The 16,709-nt window shown below is 46.9% G+C and overlaps 2 protein-coding genes and 1 long non-coding RNA gene across 9 annotated transcripts in view; 1 reads left to right on the plus strand and 2 right to left on the minus strand.

Annotated features, from left to right (window-relative positions):
* Positions 1-2,627: 2,627 nt before the first annotated feature.
* Positions 2,628-3,928, minus strand: LOC113178866 (uncharacterized). Of its 2 annotated transcripts, none has more exons than XR_003300280.2 (3): positions 3,780-3,928; positions 3,538-3,593; positions 2,628-3,201 (listed from the first exon to the last, which is right to left on the minus strand). It is a non-coding gene; the product is annotated as an uncharacterized LOC113178866 (long non-coding RNA). The 2 variants fall into 2 exon arrangements; XR_003300281.2 differs by having other exon boundaries at positions 3,538-3,637.
* On the plus strand, positions 3,600-12,161 carry Tp53inp2 (tumor protein p53 inducible nuclear protein 2). 2 transcript variants are annotated; one of them, XM_026383145.2, is made up of 4 exons: positions 3,600-3,819; positions 7,491-7,664; positions 8,088-8,376; positions 8,747-12,161. In XM_026383145.2, exons 2-4 carry the CDS (start codon positions 7,541-7,543, stop codon positions 8,997-8,999), a joined length of 666 nt encoding a protein of 221 aa, XP_026238930.1. In that variant the 5' UTR covers positions 3,600-3,819; positions 7,491-7,540; the 3' UTR covers positions 9,000-12,161. The 2 variants fall into 2 exon arrangements, with proteins under 2 accessions (XP_026238930.1, XP_026238931.1); XM_026383146.2 differs by having other exon boundaries at positions 8,208-8,376.
* The window catches only part of Ncoa6 (nuclear receptor coactivator 6), a 98,289-nt gene continuing 90,788 nt past the window's right edge, over positions 9,209-16,709 (minus strand). For all 5 annotated transcript variants that reach the window (XM_026383144.2, XM_026383143.2, XM_026383142.2 and 2 more), the window contains one exon: positions 9,209-13,978. In XM_026383144.2, the coding sequence (XP_026238929.1) occupies positions 13,935-13,978 (44 nt within the window). In that variant the 3' untranslated portion in view covers positions 9,209-13,934. The remainder of the gene's footprint in view (positions 13,979-16,709) is intronic.

Raw genomic sequence — 16,709 nt, forward strand, 5'->3', positions numbered from 1 at the left:
AGGAGTTTGGGGCCAGCCAGGGTAACATGAGACTTGTCTTTAAAAAAAAAAAAAAATCTAAAAAGTTTTCAGTTTATTCACAGTAACATGGGAGGAATGTATGATCTACATCTGAAGGCTTCCTCTCAACCTCACCCTCTATCTTAAGGAAAGGTGGATAAGGCAAGGAGGGAGGGGAGTGGCAAGCAGTTTCTCCAGCCAGGCATACAGACTGGTTCATACCTGTGAGTACACACAAGGTCCCATGAGCATCACACCCAGGCTGACACATCTCCTGCCCTTTGAAGTAGGGTGGGGGAAGCCAACAGGGAATCCCCAGGGCATGGTGAGGGCAGGCCCAAGGCCTAGACAGGAATAGAAGGGTGGCCTCTTGACCTCCAATTCTGGAGTTCATAAAATTGGGCAGGTGCTCACATCTGGGCATGGATTAGATGGGTGTGGGCAACTTTTAACCCCATGGGTGTGAGCTCATGTGCACATAGGTGTTTATTTCTACATGGATGCCTTCATGTGTATGCATGGATGGCCACGTGTGTGTGTATTCAGGAATGGTACCTCATATCCAATTGGAAATGAAACTCCAGGATTACTCTCATTGTGATGCCCATTATCTCTTTTTTGTTGTTGTTGTTTATTTCCATTGCATCTTTTTATGGCCCCTGGCCCAAGTTAGGGTCCTCAGGCCACTCCCTAGGGCAAGGGTCAATAGATGGCTCAGCTACCATATGATTCTAAGAAGTTTTTTTTTTTTCCCCTCTCTTTCTGGGCTTCAGTTTCCCCACCTATAAAATGAGGGGTTTGGGTAAGTTAGATCTGAAGTCTCTTTCATCCCTGATGACCTCTCTTTTTCTTTTTCTGATAATCTCTTCAGTGGAGAGGAGGGATGGGTGCCAAGGGTTTTAAGAGGCAAATCCACTGGGCTCCAGCCCCCCGACTTTTCATGAATACTCCTGACTCTACAGAGAAATGAAAGACTGGAATCTGCCTAGCTGACTGTACATGGGGTTCATTTAATACTGGAAATAGAATCCCGGTCATTTAGGGCACCAGAGTGTATGCCAAGAGCCCTCTTCTCTGGGCTTGTGGAACAGGAACCTGGTGCTGAACCGAACTCTGCCTGTAACAGCATAGAGGGTCCAGGTATAGAATCCTATGCCAACCATCCTTCATGAGCTTCAGTCTGCAACACTGAGCTTTGAATTCAAGTCCACTCTGTGCCAGACCCATCACAGACTGAGTGGGGAAGTGAACGGAAAATGATTCTGCCCTTGGGATGCCCATCATCCCCTCAGGAAGACACATACACATTCAGGTATCATCACTTGCATATTTATCTTTTATTAAATTTTTTAAAATTAAGGGACAGGGTCTTGGTATGCTGCCCAGGTTGGCCCTAAACTCTTGGGCTCAAACAATTCTTTTTTTTTTTTTTTTCTAAATATTTATTTATTTTTTAGTTCTGGGCGGACACAACATCTTTGTCCCCAGCCCCTCAAACAATTCTTCTGCCTCTGCTGGGTCTATAGTATGTCAGCACTCCTGGTTACTTACTGTTTTTACTGAATAAACAAATGCCTGTGCATCAAGGTGGCCATTGACACAAGCGTAGATCAAGGAAGACTACCTAGAAAAAGGAATGAGTAGAATCTGGAAGACAAGACAGATCTGGATTTCAGAAAGGCATTCCAGGAGGTGAGAATGCTAAAGAGACAATGAGGAGTTTAACCTCAGCACAAAGTACATGGATGAGAATAAGGGGGGAATGAAGCAGAAGAGAACTAGGTCTGGGTCATAGAGGGCCATGAATGCTGTATTAGGAGTGTGGGGCTTATGAACCACATAAGGTTCTATATAGATTAAACAAGTGTGGTATGAAAGAACAGGTGTGTTAGGGATTATTTAGTTTGCCAGCAAAGAGGTCAACGTAGGACATAAAGTTAGCAGGAAGTGGGTGTGACAGGCAGAGGTTCAGCATTGCAGGAATGTGGACACTTTAGGGACATCATTCTAAAGAATAGGATGCTACTCCCTCCCCCACCAAAAGTCTCCTGGTATTATATCCTGGCTCCTCTGAGTTACTAGGGCTGAGTCCTCACTTGGGGGTTGCATATTAGGTTGGGTCAGGGTTTTATCACCAGAACATGAACCTCTGGATTAGCTCCTACTGGCCAGGTGAGTATCTCCCAGTCTCACGCACCAGTTCTGCTCTCTACTGAGAGAAGACAGAAACTTTGGCTCTGGAGATTCTGAGAATATGTATTTGTGGTCTCTACCTACAGGATATTAGGAGAACTGGGGCCTAGAGTTTGAGATTGGCAGAATCCTGAGGGTAGAGAATTACAGAGAATTTTACAATGTCAGCTCAGAATTTTTGAATATGTTAAGTATGACAGATAAAGCAATTGAGGTCCAAGAGGTAACTTGTTTTAGGTTACACAGCAAGTTTGGGGCATAGACAGGACTGGAAGCCAGGTTTCCCTTGGGAGGCTGAAGCACCCTGAGGTGCAGATGAAGAGTGGAGAGCATCAGGGCTGGAAGCTAAAGGATTAACTCCTGGCTCTGTCTCCTTTTTTTTTTTTTTTTTTTAAGAGAGAGAGAGGGAGAGAGAGGAGAGAGGAGATAGAGAATGAATTTTTTTAATATTTATTTTTAAGTTTTCGGTGGACACAACATCTTTATGTGGTGCTGAGGATCGAAGCAGCGCCCCGCGCGCATGCCAGGCGAGCGCGCTACCGCTTGAGCCATATCCCCAGCCCTGGGTCTGTCTCCTTAACTAAAATAATACATTTGGTGTTGTGAAGATCAAAAAACGATAACACAGTGACTGGCACACAATTAAGTGCTCTATAAATATCAACTATTTGTCTGGCAGTGGCAATAGTGCCTATTTTTTTTTTTACGTGTGTGTTTAGTGCATTAGTGGACATGAATTCATACACTAATAATGGTATTTGTGAGCCTCAATTTCTCCATACCTAAATCGGGATTTATAATCCCTGTCCCTGTCACTCTTGTGTCCAATTCCGGTAGCAACCATGGATTCAACAGGGCGTGTAAACTTTCCAGGACAGAGCGGTACTAGCTCAATGTTTATTCAGCCCAGAGCAATTCCTCTCCAAGTCCGACTCTTTGCAGAAGTTCACGTCAGCTTCACCAACTTCCCCTCACTTGCTGGTGCTCCCCCCTGAACCGGGGAGAGAGCTGAGGAAAAATGGGGTGGGAAAATAGACAATGTGTAGAAACGAGATACACACAGATCAGGGAAATTGGGCATAGTATGCAGGAGAAAGGATACAGGAGCAGTGGGAGGGGTAAATGCGCTGGGAGAAAGCGGGGAGAGGAGGATTCCCCAGGAAGGAATGGGGATCGCCTTCATTGAGAGGTCTGCAAGTGGCCGGGAGTAGAGATTTAACCCTCTGGCATTCGCCTCTCCAGGTGGCACCCGGAGGCTCTAAGTGCGGCTTCTGAACTGGAGTCACTAGCCAACAAACCATGGAGGGGCGGGGAGTGGGGAATCCGCAGCCTGGGATTGGATACCTCTTCGGCGGCCAGTGACGCGCGGCGGGCGGGCCCCTTTGTGATGTCACGATCAGCTGTTTGGACGTTCCAATTTGTGCCGTGAGCCCCGCCGCAGCGGCTGCACAGACTCAAAGCCCCGCGGGTGAGCACAGCAGCTCCGAGCACCCCACCGCTATCCCCGCGCCTCCCCATCCAGTCCCCGCGATGCGGCCGGGTCTGTGAACAGCCTGCTACCCTGGGACGCCCCGCTGTACAACTACCTCAGCATCACCCCGCCTGCCGCGTCGCTCCGGGTCCCAGGTGAGTCCCCGCCAGCTTGGGCCCCGGGGCTCCCTGAGCCCGGGGACACGCCCTGCGCCCCCTGTGTCGGGGCCTTTGTCTATCTCCACGGCCGGCCGCTGGGGCTGCGTTCCGGGCTCCCTATTGGTTGCCGCGCGCCGGTAGACCTTGACGTCGCACTATTTGCATATGACATTGAGACGTCACCAAGGCCAGCACCGCCCCCCAGGCTTGGGTCGCTTGTCCTCCCGTGACCCGGTGGGTGCCGTGTTGGGCGGGACCAAGGGTGAGAGACGCTGAAAGGCTAGCGGGGGCCCTAGAGGGCTCTGCGGTTTCCTGGGCTAATCTCGGGGTTGGGGTCAAGGCTCTGATACCCTTTCTCCTTGCGACTTGAGGGTCTGACGACACAACCATGTTCAGGTCAGGGGATCAAGGAGGCCTTCCTATTCCAGGTCTTTTGGAATAGCAACAGATGGTGGAGGAATCCCCTCTCTTGCTCCAGGCTCCGCCCCCCGGGGACTAACACAATAACATCCTCCTAATCCCTGACATGTGTGCAGCGCCTTAGTTGATGTCATTCCTAGCCTCCACATGAGGTGTCTTAGACCCCATTTCAGAGAAGGAAGCACTGAGACCCAGAGAAGGGAGGTAGCTTACTCGAGGACACAGTCAACTAACTAGTCATGTTAATTGAGTGACAGATGAATGGCATTAGTGCCAGGCATGTACAGAGTTAGGAGTTCAATAAAAGTTACACATCCTTCTCCCCTGAGTACCGTGTCTTGGACTCAGCACCATCCCAATTAGATCTCTTCATTCTTTAACCTTATTCTAGGAGACCTTTGGGGATCTAGGTCCCCTTTGGTTGCCCTGACCCCTCTGCTCTCTTCCTTCCAATCCAATAAAATCTCTGCCAACTTTTGATCACAGAAAAGTGAGCTATCAACTGTCTCATGGTATCTCCAGGGCTGATTTGGTTAAGATAGATGGTGAGATGAGAGTTCCCTCTATGATTGCTCACCACCTCCCCAACTCTGGCTTGTCAGCTAGGAGGGTATGTGACCTGGCCTAGTACTAGTGATTATAGAAGGTTGTACTGCCCCCTCTCCTTGCTCAGATAAGGGTAAGGGAAAGGGGATGAGAGATTCTGGACTTTCCAAGTGCATGGGTCTAGAGGCTGGACCTGGAGTCCCATCCCAGGCTGGAGTTTGCTCAGGGATGGGCTGGACTAGAGGTGGCTTAGGCCTCAAATGCTATTCTGGGCACAGCTGCTGTAGTTATTAAAGGGAATGGCTCTTCCTGGAGCAGAGCTGGGAATTTGAGAACCAGGAAGTTGGCAGGGCTGGGAAAGAAATTCAAGAGGCTCCCCCAGTGATCAAGAGAGGGGGTGGGCACTGGCTGTCTGGTGCTGCTTGTCATTCACACTTTGTGACCTCTGAGCCTCTCTTACCTCAATCTGTTTGTAACTGAGGAGGTCTGCTGCAGGTTCTGGTACATAGTGAATGCTCTGGTAAAGGCATGCTGAATCCTGATGCCAGGAACTCCGGTCTTTTGTGGCTGGACAGAGGGGCAGTGACTGGATCAAGGTCCCTGTCTGACCTCCCCGCCTCCTATGCATCTTTATATTCTTTTTTTTTTTTTTTTTAGAGAGGGGAGAGAGAGGAGAGAGTGTGTGTGAGAGAGAGAGAGAGAGAATTTTTAATATTTATTTCTTAGTTATTGGCAGACACAACATCTTTGTATGTGGTGCTGAGGATCGAACCCCGGCTGCACGCATGCCAGGCGAGCGTGCTACCGCTTGAGCCACATCCCCAGCCCACATCTTTATATTCTTGGAGATTATCTGTTGAGACTTCCTGACTTTGGACTGAATGCTCCCCCACTATCTAGCTGTGTGTTTTCGATGCATTTATAGTCTCCCTCTGAACCCCAGATTGTAAAATGAGCCAAGAGCAGATCTATAGTCACTACTTTGTTGTCTCTATTTCTGCAAGAGGGGATTTCTTTCACATCTTCACCCAGGCTAAGAGCTTGGGTCCTGGTCCAACTTTCAGTGTTCATCCTAAGGGGTCCTGGGATTTGATAGGTCCCACCCTCTGTCATCACCTTCTACAGACCTGCTGCCTCATTGGAGCAAGCAACCTGATCTTCCTCCTAGTCAAGGATGCTGTCCTTGAGCAGGAGCCTGGGAAAAGGAGGTTAGAGTGGGTAGGGCCTGTGGGCATAGAATCTTCACACCTCATCTGGCAGACACATCTGAGGCTTGCCCAATAACATGGCAGGATGGTAGCAGTTCTGTGGCATTTCTGCTAGCTAGAACTTTTCAAATTGCACAGTCTCCTTAGTCTCTAGGATCAAAGATGCTGTTGAGGAAATGATGAAAACCAAGACCCCCCCCTTTTTTTTTCCTCAGAAAAATACCCAGAGACTATGACCTCAGTCACCAAGTTAAAAATACTTAATTCAGAAAGACACCCAGCAAAGGCAGTGGGCTCTAGTGATCATGGGTACTGCATGGATTCAAATCCCACCTTTTACTAGCTATAATACTTTGGGCAAGTTGAGTTACTTCTCTAAGCCTTACCTTACTTCTATTTTCTTTACATGTAAAATAAGAGTAATTATGCCCACTTTCCACATTTTGGTATAAGGATTGCAAGAGGTAATATAGATGAAGCTGTTTAGTATTGTGCCTGGTACATGAATGTTATATTATTATGATGATAATAAACAATCACAATATGGGGAATTTGTTCCATGCCTGGAGAATTTCTGTTTACTCTTCAAGGACCAGATTGGATGTGTGATCCTCTGGAGAATTTCCCTGACAGAGCCTGTAATACATATCATATCACTCCATATCCCTAAAGCACCTTGGGATAACAATGAGTTTGTTAGTTTATTGAGTGCTTACTGTGTGCCCAGAATTGTTTTAAGCACTTTATAAATGTTTAGCTCTTTGTATGTGTGTGTGTGGGGTTATTAGGGACTGAACCAGAACCAATAAGCTACATCGTCAGCCTTTAAAAAAAACCCTTTTTTTTTTCTGTTGTAGATGGTCACAATACCTTTATTTTATTTATTTTTATGTGGTGCTGAGGATTGACCCCAGTGCCTCACATGCTAGCACTCTACCATTGAGCTACAATCCCAGCCCTCATCTCCAGCGTTTTTATTTTTTTGTTTTGAGACAGGGTCTTGCTAAGTTGCTGAGGCTGGCCTAGAACTTGCAATCTTTCTGCCTTATCTTCCCAAATTGCTGGATATAGGTGTGGGCCATTATGCTTCATTTAGCTTATTTAATTCTCATTAAAGTCCAGAGGAGGGTACAATGATGTTCTTTTTTTTTTTTTTTTTTTTGGCAGAGGTGGAGACTGAACCTAGGACTTCAAGCATGTTAAGCTTATTTCTGCCACTGAGCTACACCCCAGCCCAGTTCGTTTAATTTTTATAAAGGCTAAGAAAAAAGGGATATCATTGTTATTTGATAAATCAGAAAACTAAGGCACAAATAAATATACTAAATTCATAACAGAAGACTTTCAGAAAAGCCTGGACTTGAGTGCAGAAAGCTCACACCTCAAAAGCTTCCCCACACATCTCACCTGTACTCTTATCGCTGCTCTGGGGAATAGGGGTGATACCAGGCGGTGGATTTCAGTCAGTGACTGACTTCTCTTTATGAACCCCAGGTTTTGCACTGCCATAGGGCGCCTCCTTGAGGCCGCTTCACTGCCCTACAATGTTCCAGCGCCTCACCAGCCTCTTCTTCAGTACTCCCTCCCCCCCAGAAGACTCCGACTGTCCCCACGCCTTTGTCTCGCAGGAAGATGAAGTGGACGGTTGGCTTATCATTGACCTGCCGGGTGAGACTTGAGTCGGGGGCCACAACTCAAACTCCTGAGCCTGTGAAGTCATTGGAAAGGGCCGACGGTTCAGCAGTGGAGGGGAAAGGAGTTGTTTGGGGATTTGAGAGTTTCCCCAAACCTACTGGTCAAACGAGCTGAGGCAGTGGCCTTGGAGGCGGGGTAACATGGTCCCTGACCCTGCAAGCCTGAGCTGTCTCCAGGCGGCTCAGTGTTGGGGCCACACATCAGGGTAGCAGGGCGAGCCTCCTGGTCTGAGGGTGTTCCGTGGGCATGGCGGGCAGGGCTGCGGGTCTGACTAACGTTGCCCTTTCTCTCCCCGCCCCTTGTGTCCGGTGTGTGTGTGTGTGTGTGTGTGTGTCTGTCCCCCTTCTCCCTGCTGTTTTCCCTCCTCCGCATGGCTCCCTCTCCCGCGCCCCGTAGACAGCTACGAGGCTCCCCCCAGCCCTGGGGCCGCCTCTGCCCCCGCGGGTCGCCCTCCGCCCGCGCCCTCCTTGATGGACGAGAGCTGGTTTGTTACCCCTCCCGCCTGTTTTACTGCAGAGGGGCCCGGCCTCGGGCCCACCCGCCTCCAGAGCAGCCCCCTGGAGGACCTCCTCATCGAGCACCCCAGTATGTCCGTTTACGTCACCGGCAGCACCATAGTGCTGGAGCCTGGGCCCCCTTCCCCGCACCCAGACGCTGCCCTGCCGGATGGCGACCTCGGAGAAGGGTGAGTGAGCGGAAGGCGGAGCCTGGAGCCTAGGGGTCTTGATCGAGGCTTCGGGAGTGAGGCGTGTGTCGAGACAAGGGGCGGGGCCTATGGGCTGGGCTTTCAGATGGGAGGTGTGGCCTCGTGGCTGGGCGGAGCTTAGGAGCGTCGTGGCTGAGATTCTTGGGCTGGGTTGAGAGGCTTGGGCCGGGTTTGAATCCTTGAGGGTGGGAGGCCTTGGGGCCGAGGGGGTGGGGCTGCTGGGGGCAATACAGATTGGGGCAGACACCACAGTGCGCCAAGAAAAGGGAACTGGGGACAGCGGAGCGAGATGCCAGTCCCCCAATCCCTCCATGTGCCACTCTGACCGAGACCCGCTTTGTCCCTGCAGAGAGTTGGCACCCGCCCGCCGCGAGCCCCGGGTCCTGCATCACGCCGCGGCTCCTCTGCCCGCGCGGGCGGTGCTGCTGGAGAAGGCTGGCCAGGTACGACGACTGCAGCGGGCCCGGCAGCGGGCTGAGCGCCATGCGCTGAGCGCCAAGGCGGTGCAACGGCAGAACCGCGCCCGAGAGAGCCGTCCGCGCCGGCCTAAGCACCAGGGTAGCTTCATCTACCAGCCTTGCCAGCGCCAGTTCAACTACTGAGTGTCCGCCAGCAGCGCCACTAATCCCTCGCGGTCCCTGGATCCCTGTCACTCTCCTCCGTGGCAGCCTGTATGTTGCTGGAGGGGCGGAGGGCGCCGCCTCAGGCTGCACCACAACTCCCTTCCTCCTTAGAGTATGTGAGGTGGGGTGATGGCCCTTCCTTCCCCATCTCTGATCCTCTAATCCACTTCTGAATCCCTTTTAGCCCCTTTCACCCTCACCAGCATCTTATCCTCCATCCTCCCCACTCTGGACCTTTCATGCTTCCGAATTCTCTGGCCCTCCATCCCTGTCCCTCCCTTTCATCTTTGCCCTCTTGGCCCACCCCTATTTCTGAGAGACTCTTCCACCCTGATCTGGCTCATTCCCCATCTTCAACTTGCACCTCACCCTTTCATGTTTGGCATTACACTTACTCCTGGCTCCCTTATTATTCATTCCCTCACAATATGGATAAAGGGAGGGAACTCTGAGCCCAACTCTGACCAGGTACAACTGGTGGGGCCTGGGCCACTATTCTTTCCCTCCAGTAAGGAGTCAGGCTCAGGGTTTTGCTTTTGGTTTCTCCCTTCTCTCTTTCTGGGGAAGGGGGGAGTGGAGGGCTGGGCTCCTTGAAGCTGTTTAGACCTGGAAAGGTAATGTATGTGAAAGAGGACAGTGAGGTGTGAGTTAGAGGGAGGAGGTGGAGGGAATCAAGGGAAAGAAACAGCCTATTGGAGATGTACAGAGGACAGACTAGTTGAGAAGTTATAGGGAGCAGGGTACCATGGGAGCTGGCACTGTGCTTGCTCAGAGAGGCCATGCCCTGCTCTCTTGCTGTAGCTTGAAGTCTGCCCCCACTTTCTCTTTCCTATAATCTCACTTCCAAATCTTTTTCTGAAATCTACCCTCTGCAGGCCCCTGAGTCTGAGGGGCTTAGTACCTTGCCACCCTACCTTGATATGCTCCCCCAGGAGTAGAAGCTGGGCAAGGCCTGCCATCCTGGTCAACTATTCACATGCCCAAGGTGCTAGAACTAGCTTAGGAGAGACACAGGCCAGAGGGGTTCTAGGCAGGGAAAGGGCACACACACCCCAAGGTAAGAATGCTAAAGAGGACAAGCCTTGGGGTGAAGCCATCCCAAGACTGACAGCTCAGCCTTTCATCTTGCCTCTGGCCTTGTATTTCACACCCTGTTCACTATGGCTAATAAACACTCCTGGGTTGGAGGTCAGCAGCCCACTGTCCAATTCCCAAAAATTCCCTATCCAGGTTCAGGGCCTTCAGGGGCCTCTTTCTTTCCCACAGGGCTCTTCCTTTCTAGGCTGCTGGGGAGAAATGGGTGCCCTACGGTCCCCCTCCCCTTCTTCTCCAGTACTACCTGGAGGAAAGAACCTGAATCCCTGAGTGAGACACAGGGGACAGGGGCAGCCAGCTTTCCCTTTCTTGTGGTGGGATTGAATTTTGGGCTCAGACACCAGCAACAGCCTCTTGGGATGCCCTGAGTTGCTTCCCATTCTCTTTCTAGCTGTCTTTTTCTAGTGTGTGCACTTTCTTCCTTGAAACTTTTAAGATTTCCTGTTACATACTAACATAGGTCTTCCCCTTCACCCCAATTTCAGGTTTCCAGGCCTCACAGCCAAGCTGGGGTTGGAGAAAACTCTGCATTCCCATGAGGGCAAAGGCAGCTGCTCTCCCTGACCCTACAGCCCCAGACCTCCCATGGCACATGTTAGAGTAGGAAGGGAGTATCCCTGTGGATGCTGGGATGGGGACAGAGGAAGCCCTGTTGGGGTCTCCTATCCCAACGTATAACTGACACTACAAGCAGATCAAAGTCCCTATGCCAGCTCACTAGGGCTCTCACATTTGACAACCTTGCTCCTTTCCCAAAGTTCTTCAGTTACAACCTATCAACTTTTATTCTTCCAGTTATCCCTTGGTCACTTCACAGCCAGCTTAGGGTCTTCAGCACTTCAAGAGCTGAATCCCTCCAACCTTCTTGCCTACACAACACCAGCTGGGGCCAAGGCTCAGTTCTGGGCAGCGCCCATGATCTTGCTGGTGGGGGAAGAGTTTGAGTGATAGAACATTAGGCCTAAATTTCAAAAGGCCCTGCCCTTTACCTATATTTATGGAGGCTCCTGTAGTTCTAGAACCATCCAATCTATCACCTAGCTGGTTGCAAGGCTCATTATAAATTTTTGTTTGTACTTTCCTATAGATTCTGTAGCATTTGAGTGTGGCAATATTTTAATCATGTATAGATTTCTAAGAACCAACACTACTCAGTCTCCTATTAGTCTGACTCCTGAAGCATCAGACCTTGTCATACTGTATTGACTGTGTATGTGCCTTTCACCTTGAGCATGCTTCAGGATTTTTTTTCTTAAACTACAGAACTTGAACACATGAGGGAACCAGAATTCACAAAGTCCTATGCAACCTTAGATAGGAGAGTGGGTAGAGAGTCTGTCTTGACTGATGTTTTCATTGATCCTGGAGAAGTTTGTACCAGTTTGTAAGTATTAATGTTGATATTACCAGCACTTTGCCAAAACTAAGGATGTCAGAGGGACCCATTTCTAGAGTGAGTCCCAATTACATCAAAGGGTGACTTCCAGTTTTTCCCGATAAGTCTTGAGTGGTTCCCTTGAGCTGGGTGTCAATTTTTAACCTTTGTCAGTCTAGCCCCAGCAGGGCACCATGTGTGTATGAGTGCAGTTTGGTGCTGTTTTGGAGTATGCCTGCCCCTCAGCCCTTGAGTGGAACCCTGTGATGAATCTGCTTGACCTATAATGTCTTAGGTGCAACAAGCACCCCACAAAGCTCTTGGATGCCTCTCCAGATCCATGCAGCTTTGTGTGAAGAGAGTGAATGCAGACACACCATAACCCACTTTTAATATCTTCCCTTTTACCCTGCCACCTAATCCCAGATGGAACCAACACATTAAGTACATCCCTGTTGGGTGTTTTGTGTTGAGACTGGCTGAAACAAGGAGACTTTGGTTGACTGTGTTGTGATGTGTCGACAGACTCAAGGACACAACCACCTCGACCTGGTCATGTGGCATGCCTGTGTATGTGTGTAACAGGATTCTGTTAGACTGTAATGCTATTCCTCTATGGGAGAAAAAAATAATATAAAGAAAAACAAATAAAAAAATTTATTTAAAGCACATTATGCTTTCTGCCTGAGTTGAGCTAAAGAATGAGAAGCACTCTCTAATCTCAAGCACAGTTGAGGCATAGGGTATTATTATTAAGCTGGCTGTGTGTGTGTTATACAGGGGATGAAAAGGGTAGATAAACTTGCTGGATATGGAGGCACATAATGTGGGGTCTGACTCATAAAAACTATTTTAGAGGATCCCTATAATAAAAGACATATATTAAGAGTTGAAACAGAGATGAAAATAAGTGCAAGACAGAGTAGAGTCACTGACTCTTTTGGTCTTGGGCACTCAATTATGGCAAGGGCAAGGAGCCACTGGAGGGAAATTCTATTCCTAAGAGGAAAAAGCAAAAAGGCTGAAGACCACATGAGACATGGACAGGGCCCCAAGCCCTGGAGTTCCCTGAAGGCTGGGAGGAGGGCTGGAGCAAAAGCAGATGGCTTTAGAGAATATGCAAATTTTAAAGAATTGAGTCAAAAAGGGAAAAATTTGGTATGTTGATGAGATGTCATTCTTAGGCCCTAAAGAGTGGGGTGTGATAGACATCTCTAAAATATATAATAGAAAATGACCCCTTTAACTTAGGAGTTGCCCAAGTAACTACAGAATTGGACTAAAGGTGGAAACCTGACCTAAAGTGGGATAATTTCCTTAAAAATTTTTTTTTTCTTTTAGTTGTAGATGGACACAATACCTTTGTTTTATTTATTTATTTTTATGTGGTGCTGAGGATCAAACTCAGTGCCTCAGAGGTGCTAAGCAAGTGCTCTACCACTGAGAAACAACCCCAGCCCGTAGTGGGATAAATTCTTGATGCTGGTACAAAGAATGTTGGTGATCAGACTAGGCTTACCTTCTGAATGGAGGAGATGTAAACATAGTTGTTTGGGGCAATCTGTCACACGCATGGAGGAGAAGCAGATATATGAGGTGGAGAGAAAGTACCATTTGACTTGCTAAGTTTCCTATCTCTAGAAAATTTTGGGTGGCCTTTGATCCTAAGTTGATTGTTATTTACAACACAAAGAAATTTGACCAATATATATCAAAGTACCTGGTATAGGGCTGAACAGGGCTGGTTTCTTTAAAACCAAGGAATTGAGTGAGCAAGCATATGCATTTCCTAAACTTGCTAGGTGGGCATTTCATGTGGATGTTCTAATTCACAAAGAAGGCTATGTCTACTCATTTATGATCCAAGGAAAGCTTGCTCTCTCAATGATCCCTTGCTAATAACGTACCTTTATGTTCTATGACAATGACATTTATTTAGCACATTCAGTATTTCACATTGTACAAACCCTTAGATTCTCTTTATTCACTGGTCCATTTCTACAACAAATACATCCAAAACACTATATAATAAAATTATTTACAACATTTCCAAATGACAAGATTGCTTTTGCCCCTGCTACGGCTATTCACACACAGTACTTCCACAGCACAATACATCATTAGAGGACCTAAAAATGCTCACCCTGTACTCTAGGCTGCTTAGGAAATGTGAAAACTAATAACATTTATAATGGCATTAGCTCCTCTCAATACATGGCAACATTTTAAAAATCTTGAACTTCATCTTGCAACACCAAAAGGGCTCAACAACCCTGCTTTTTCCCCATTGCACTTTACAAAAACAGGTTGCAGGGACTAGGAAAAGGGCCACATTATTAAAATGACTAACTGTACAGAAATAGATTTAAAAAAGTCACAGCTCAAAATTGCTCTTTGTAAAATTCACACACATTTACAAGTATCAAGTCACCGTCCAGCTTGTTTTACTTGGATTTTCTTCGCTTCGATTGCACTGCACTGGTTATGTCTGTGGGGGAAAAGGAAGGACACATTCAGCTGAGACAGCTCTTCACCACTCAGCCCATTAGGCAGTCCACAACAACCAGGGCTGACCAAAGTGCAGCTCCAAAGTGCGGTCTAGTGTACCAGAGTACGAATCAGTCAAAGGGGCATTCAGTGTGGAGAAAGTCATGGTTTTACCTGATGACTTATGTGGAAAGAACATGTAGACCTCATACCAGGGCCCAGTAACTGGGGAAATGTGATACAGGTGGTGGGAAATGAAATACTCACCCTGCTGGAAAAAGTGGCAGGGTGAGGAGAGAGCCCTTTTAACTGGGCAATTACCCCACCATCTCCCTAACCAGTTGCCACCACTCAATAAAGTATGGATAGACTGACAGTGCTTTTGGTACAGAGTCAATACGTGATGCCACAGCAAGTGAATAAATTGTGCTAGAAATCAGATTTTGGATCCCTTTTGGAACCAAGCTACTGTTTTGCAGTAAGGGACTCTTCAGAATAAGCAACAGCCTTCTCTGAGCCCATGTAAGCTTGAAGGCTACATGGAAGAGATGGGAACTTAGTAACATATACAGGTTAACAGTGACATAAAAGGGAATGGCATGTTTTAATTCCTTTAACTTCTCTTGTATCAGTGTCTTAAATCAATTAAAAAAATTTTGAAGTTATAGATAGACACAATGCTTTTATTTATTTTTATGTTGTGCTGAGGATTAAACTCAGTGCCTCACAAGTGCTTGGCAAATGCTCTCCTACTGAGCCACAACCCCAGCTCTCTTAGATCAATCTTATCTCAGATTTTAACCATTTTCTCAAAAACTTATCCATACAAAGTTCTTCTATGGCAAAGTACAATGACTAGCTTAAAGCTCTCCAAATGTAAACATTATTTAAAAAATTTTTTAGTTATAGATGGACATAATATATTTTGTTTATTTTTATGTAGCAGTGAGGATCCAACCCAGTGCCTCACATCTGTGAGGCAAGTGCTTTGCCACTGAGTCACTCCAGCCCTCCAAATTTTTTAAAAATCTCGTTAATTGACTAAAAAGTCACTTATTTTTCATGCTGCTTCATTGTAGATATTTTTTTTAAAGAGAGAGTGAGAGAGGAGAGAGAGTGAGAGTGAGAGAGAGAGAGAGAGAGAGAGAGAGAGAGAATTTTTAATATTTATTTTTTTAGTTCTCGGCGGACACAACATCTTTGTTGGTATGTGGTGCTGAGAATCGAACCCGGGCCGCACGCATGCCAGGTGAGCGCGCTACCACTTGAGCCACATCCCCAGCCCCTATTGTAGATATTTTTGATATAAAAATATTTTAAATGCTTCTCATCAAAGGGAACAAATACTTCTAACAGATAAATATTAAAAAAAAAAATTTTTTTTTTGTATGTGTGTGGTACTGCAGATTGAACCCAGGGTCACTCTACCACTGATCTATACTCCAGACCTTTTTATTTTTGAGACAGGGTCTCACCAAGTGGTTCAGGCTGGCCTTGAACTTGTGATCCTCCTGTCTCAGCCTTCTGAGTAGCTGATGAATCAGATTTATCCATTTCTGGAAACTAGACTAAATTTTCTGATGTTGCATGTTAGGTTTAGTGTTCCTAAGCAATTTTTCTCTTTTGTATCATAATTTTTAAAAAATATTTTTTGTTGGAGATGGACACAATAGTTTTATTTTTTAAATTTTTATGTGATGCTGAGGCTTGAACCCAGTGCCTCACACGTGCTAGGCAAGCACTCTACCACTGAGCCCCAGCCCCAGCCCTAGCCCTGTATCATAGTATTTTGAGAACAGACTCCTATATATATGTAAACATAAATTTTTTTCTGCTGTTAGCTATGGTAATTGTTAAGAAATGAGACCTACATAACTTTCCAAGAGGTGCCTGTGCAATATTTTCATTCTTCCATTGGTGAATATTTCCATATGTAAGCCATGTGCCAGGTGGTACACACCTGTAATCCTAGGGACTCCACAGGCTGAGGCAGGAGAATGGCAAAAACATAAAATGGCCAGCCTCAGCAACTTAGTGAGATAAACAAAAAGGGCTGGGTTAATTACTCCTGGATTCTATCCCCACTGCCCCAACCCCCATTTTTTTTTTTTTCCAAAATGAGTATTTTCTTACTTGGGAGATCATGTTGCTGTCCCATGTGGTAGAATCAGTCTCTCTGATTTACTTATTAGTCTTTACTAATCAGAGGACAATTCATCTGACAGCATATTGATAATGTTGTTTTGTTGTTGTTGTAGTACTGGGGCTTAAATCCAGGGCCCTGGGAAAGCTAGGCAAGCACTTTACCACGAAGGTACATGACCATCCCTTTTTATTTTCTATTTTGAAATAGGGTCTCACTAAGTTGCTTTTGAACTTGAGATTCTCCTGTCTCAGTCTCCTGAATCACTGGGATTAACATGGCTCAAGGCTGTTTTTTAAATAATGCTACAAAAGAGACCAGTTTCAGGCAGTAATCATTCAGGGTTTTCTCCCACAAGATGTATCTATTATGCTCATTGCATTTTGGCAATAAATGTCTGCTTTAATTAATCAAATCTGTATATTTGAAAAGTGTTTTGTTTTTTTTTTTTTTTTTAAGATGTTGCTTCTCAAGTTATGGGCTGTGGGAGGATCAGGGCAATCACCTACTGTATTGTCAGAGGCACCTTAGGTTGTCTCAGGAACATCACAGCCGCTGCTATTTATAGATTGCTCTTAGTTTCCATAGC

Source organism: Urocitellus parryii, chromosome 6, assembly GCF_045843805.1.
Source record: "Urocitellus parryii isolate mUroPar1 chromosome 6, mUroPar1.hap1, whole genome shotgun sequence".
Classification (NCBI taxonomy): Eukaryota; Metazoa; Chordata; class Mammalia; order Rodentia; family Sciuridae; genus Urocitellus; species Urocitellus parryii.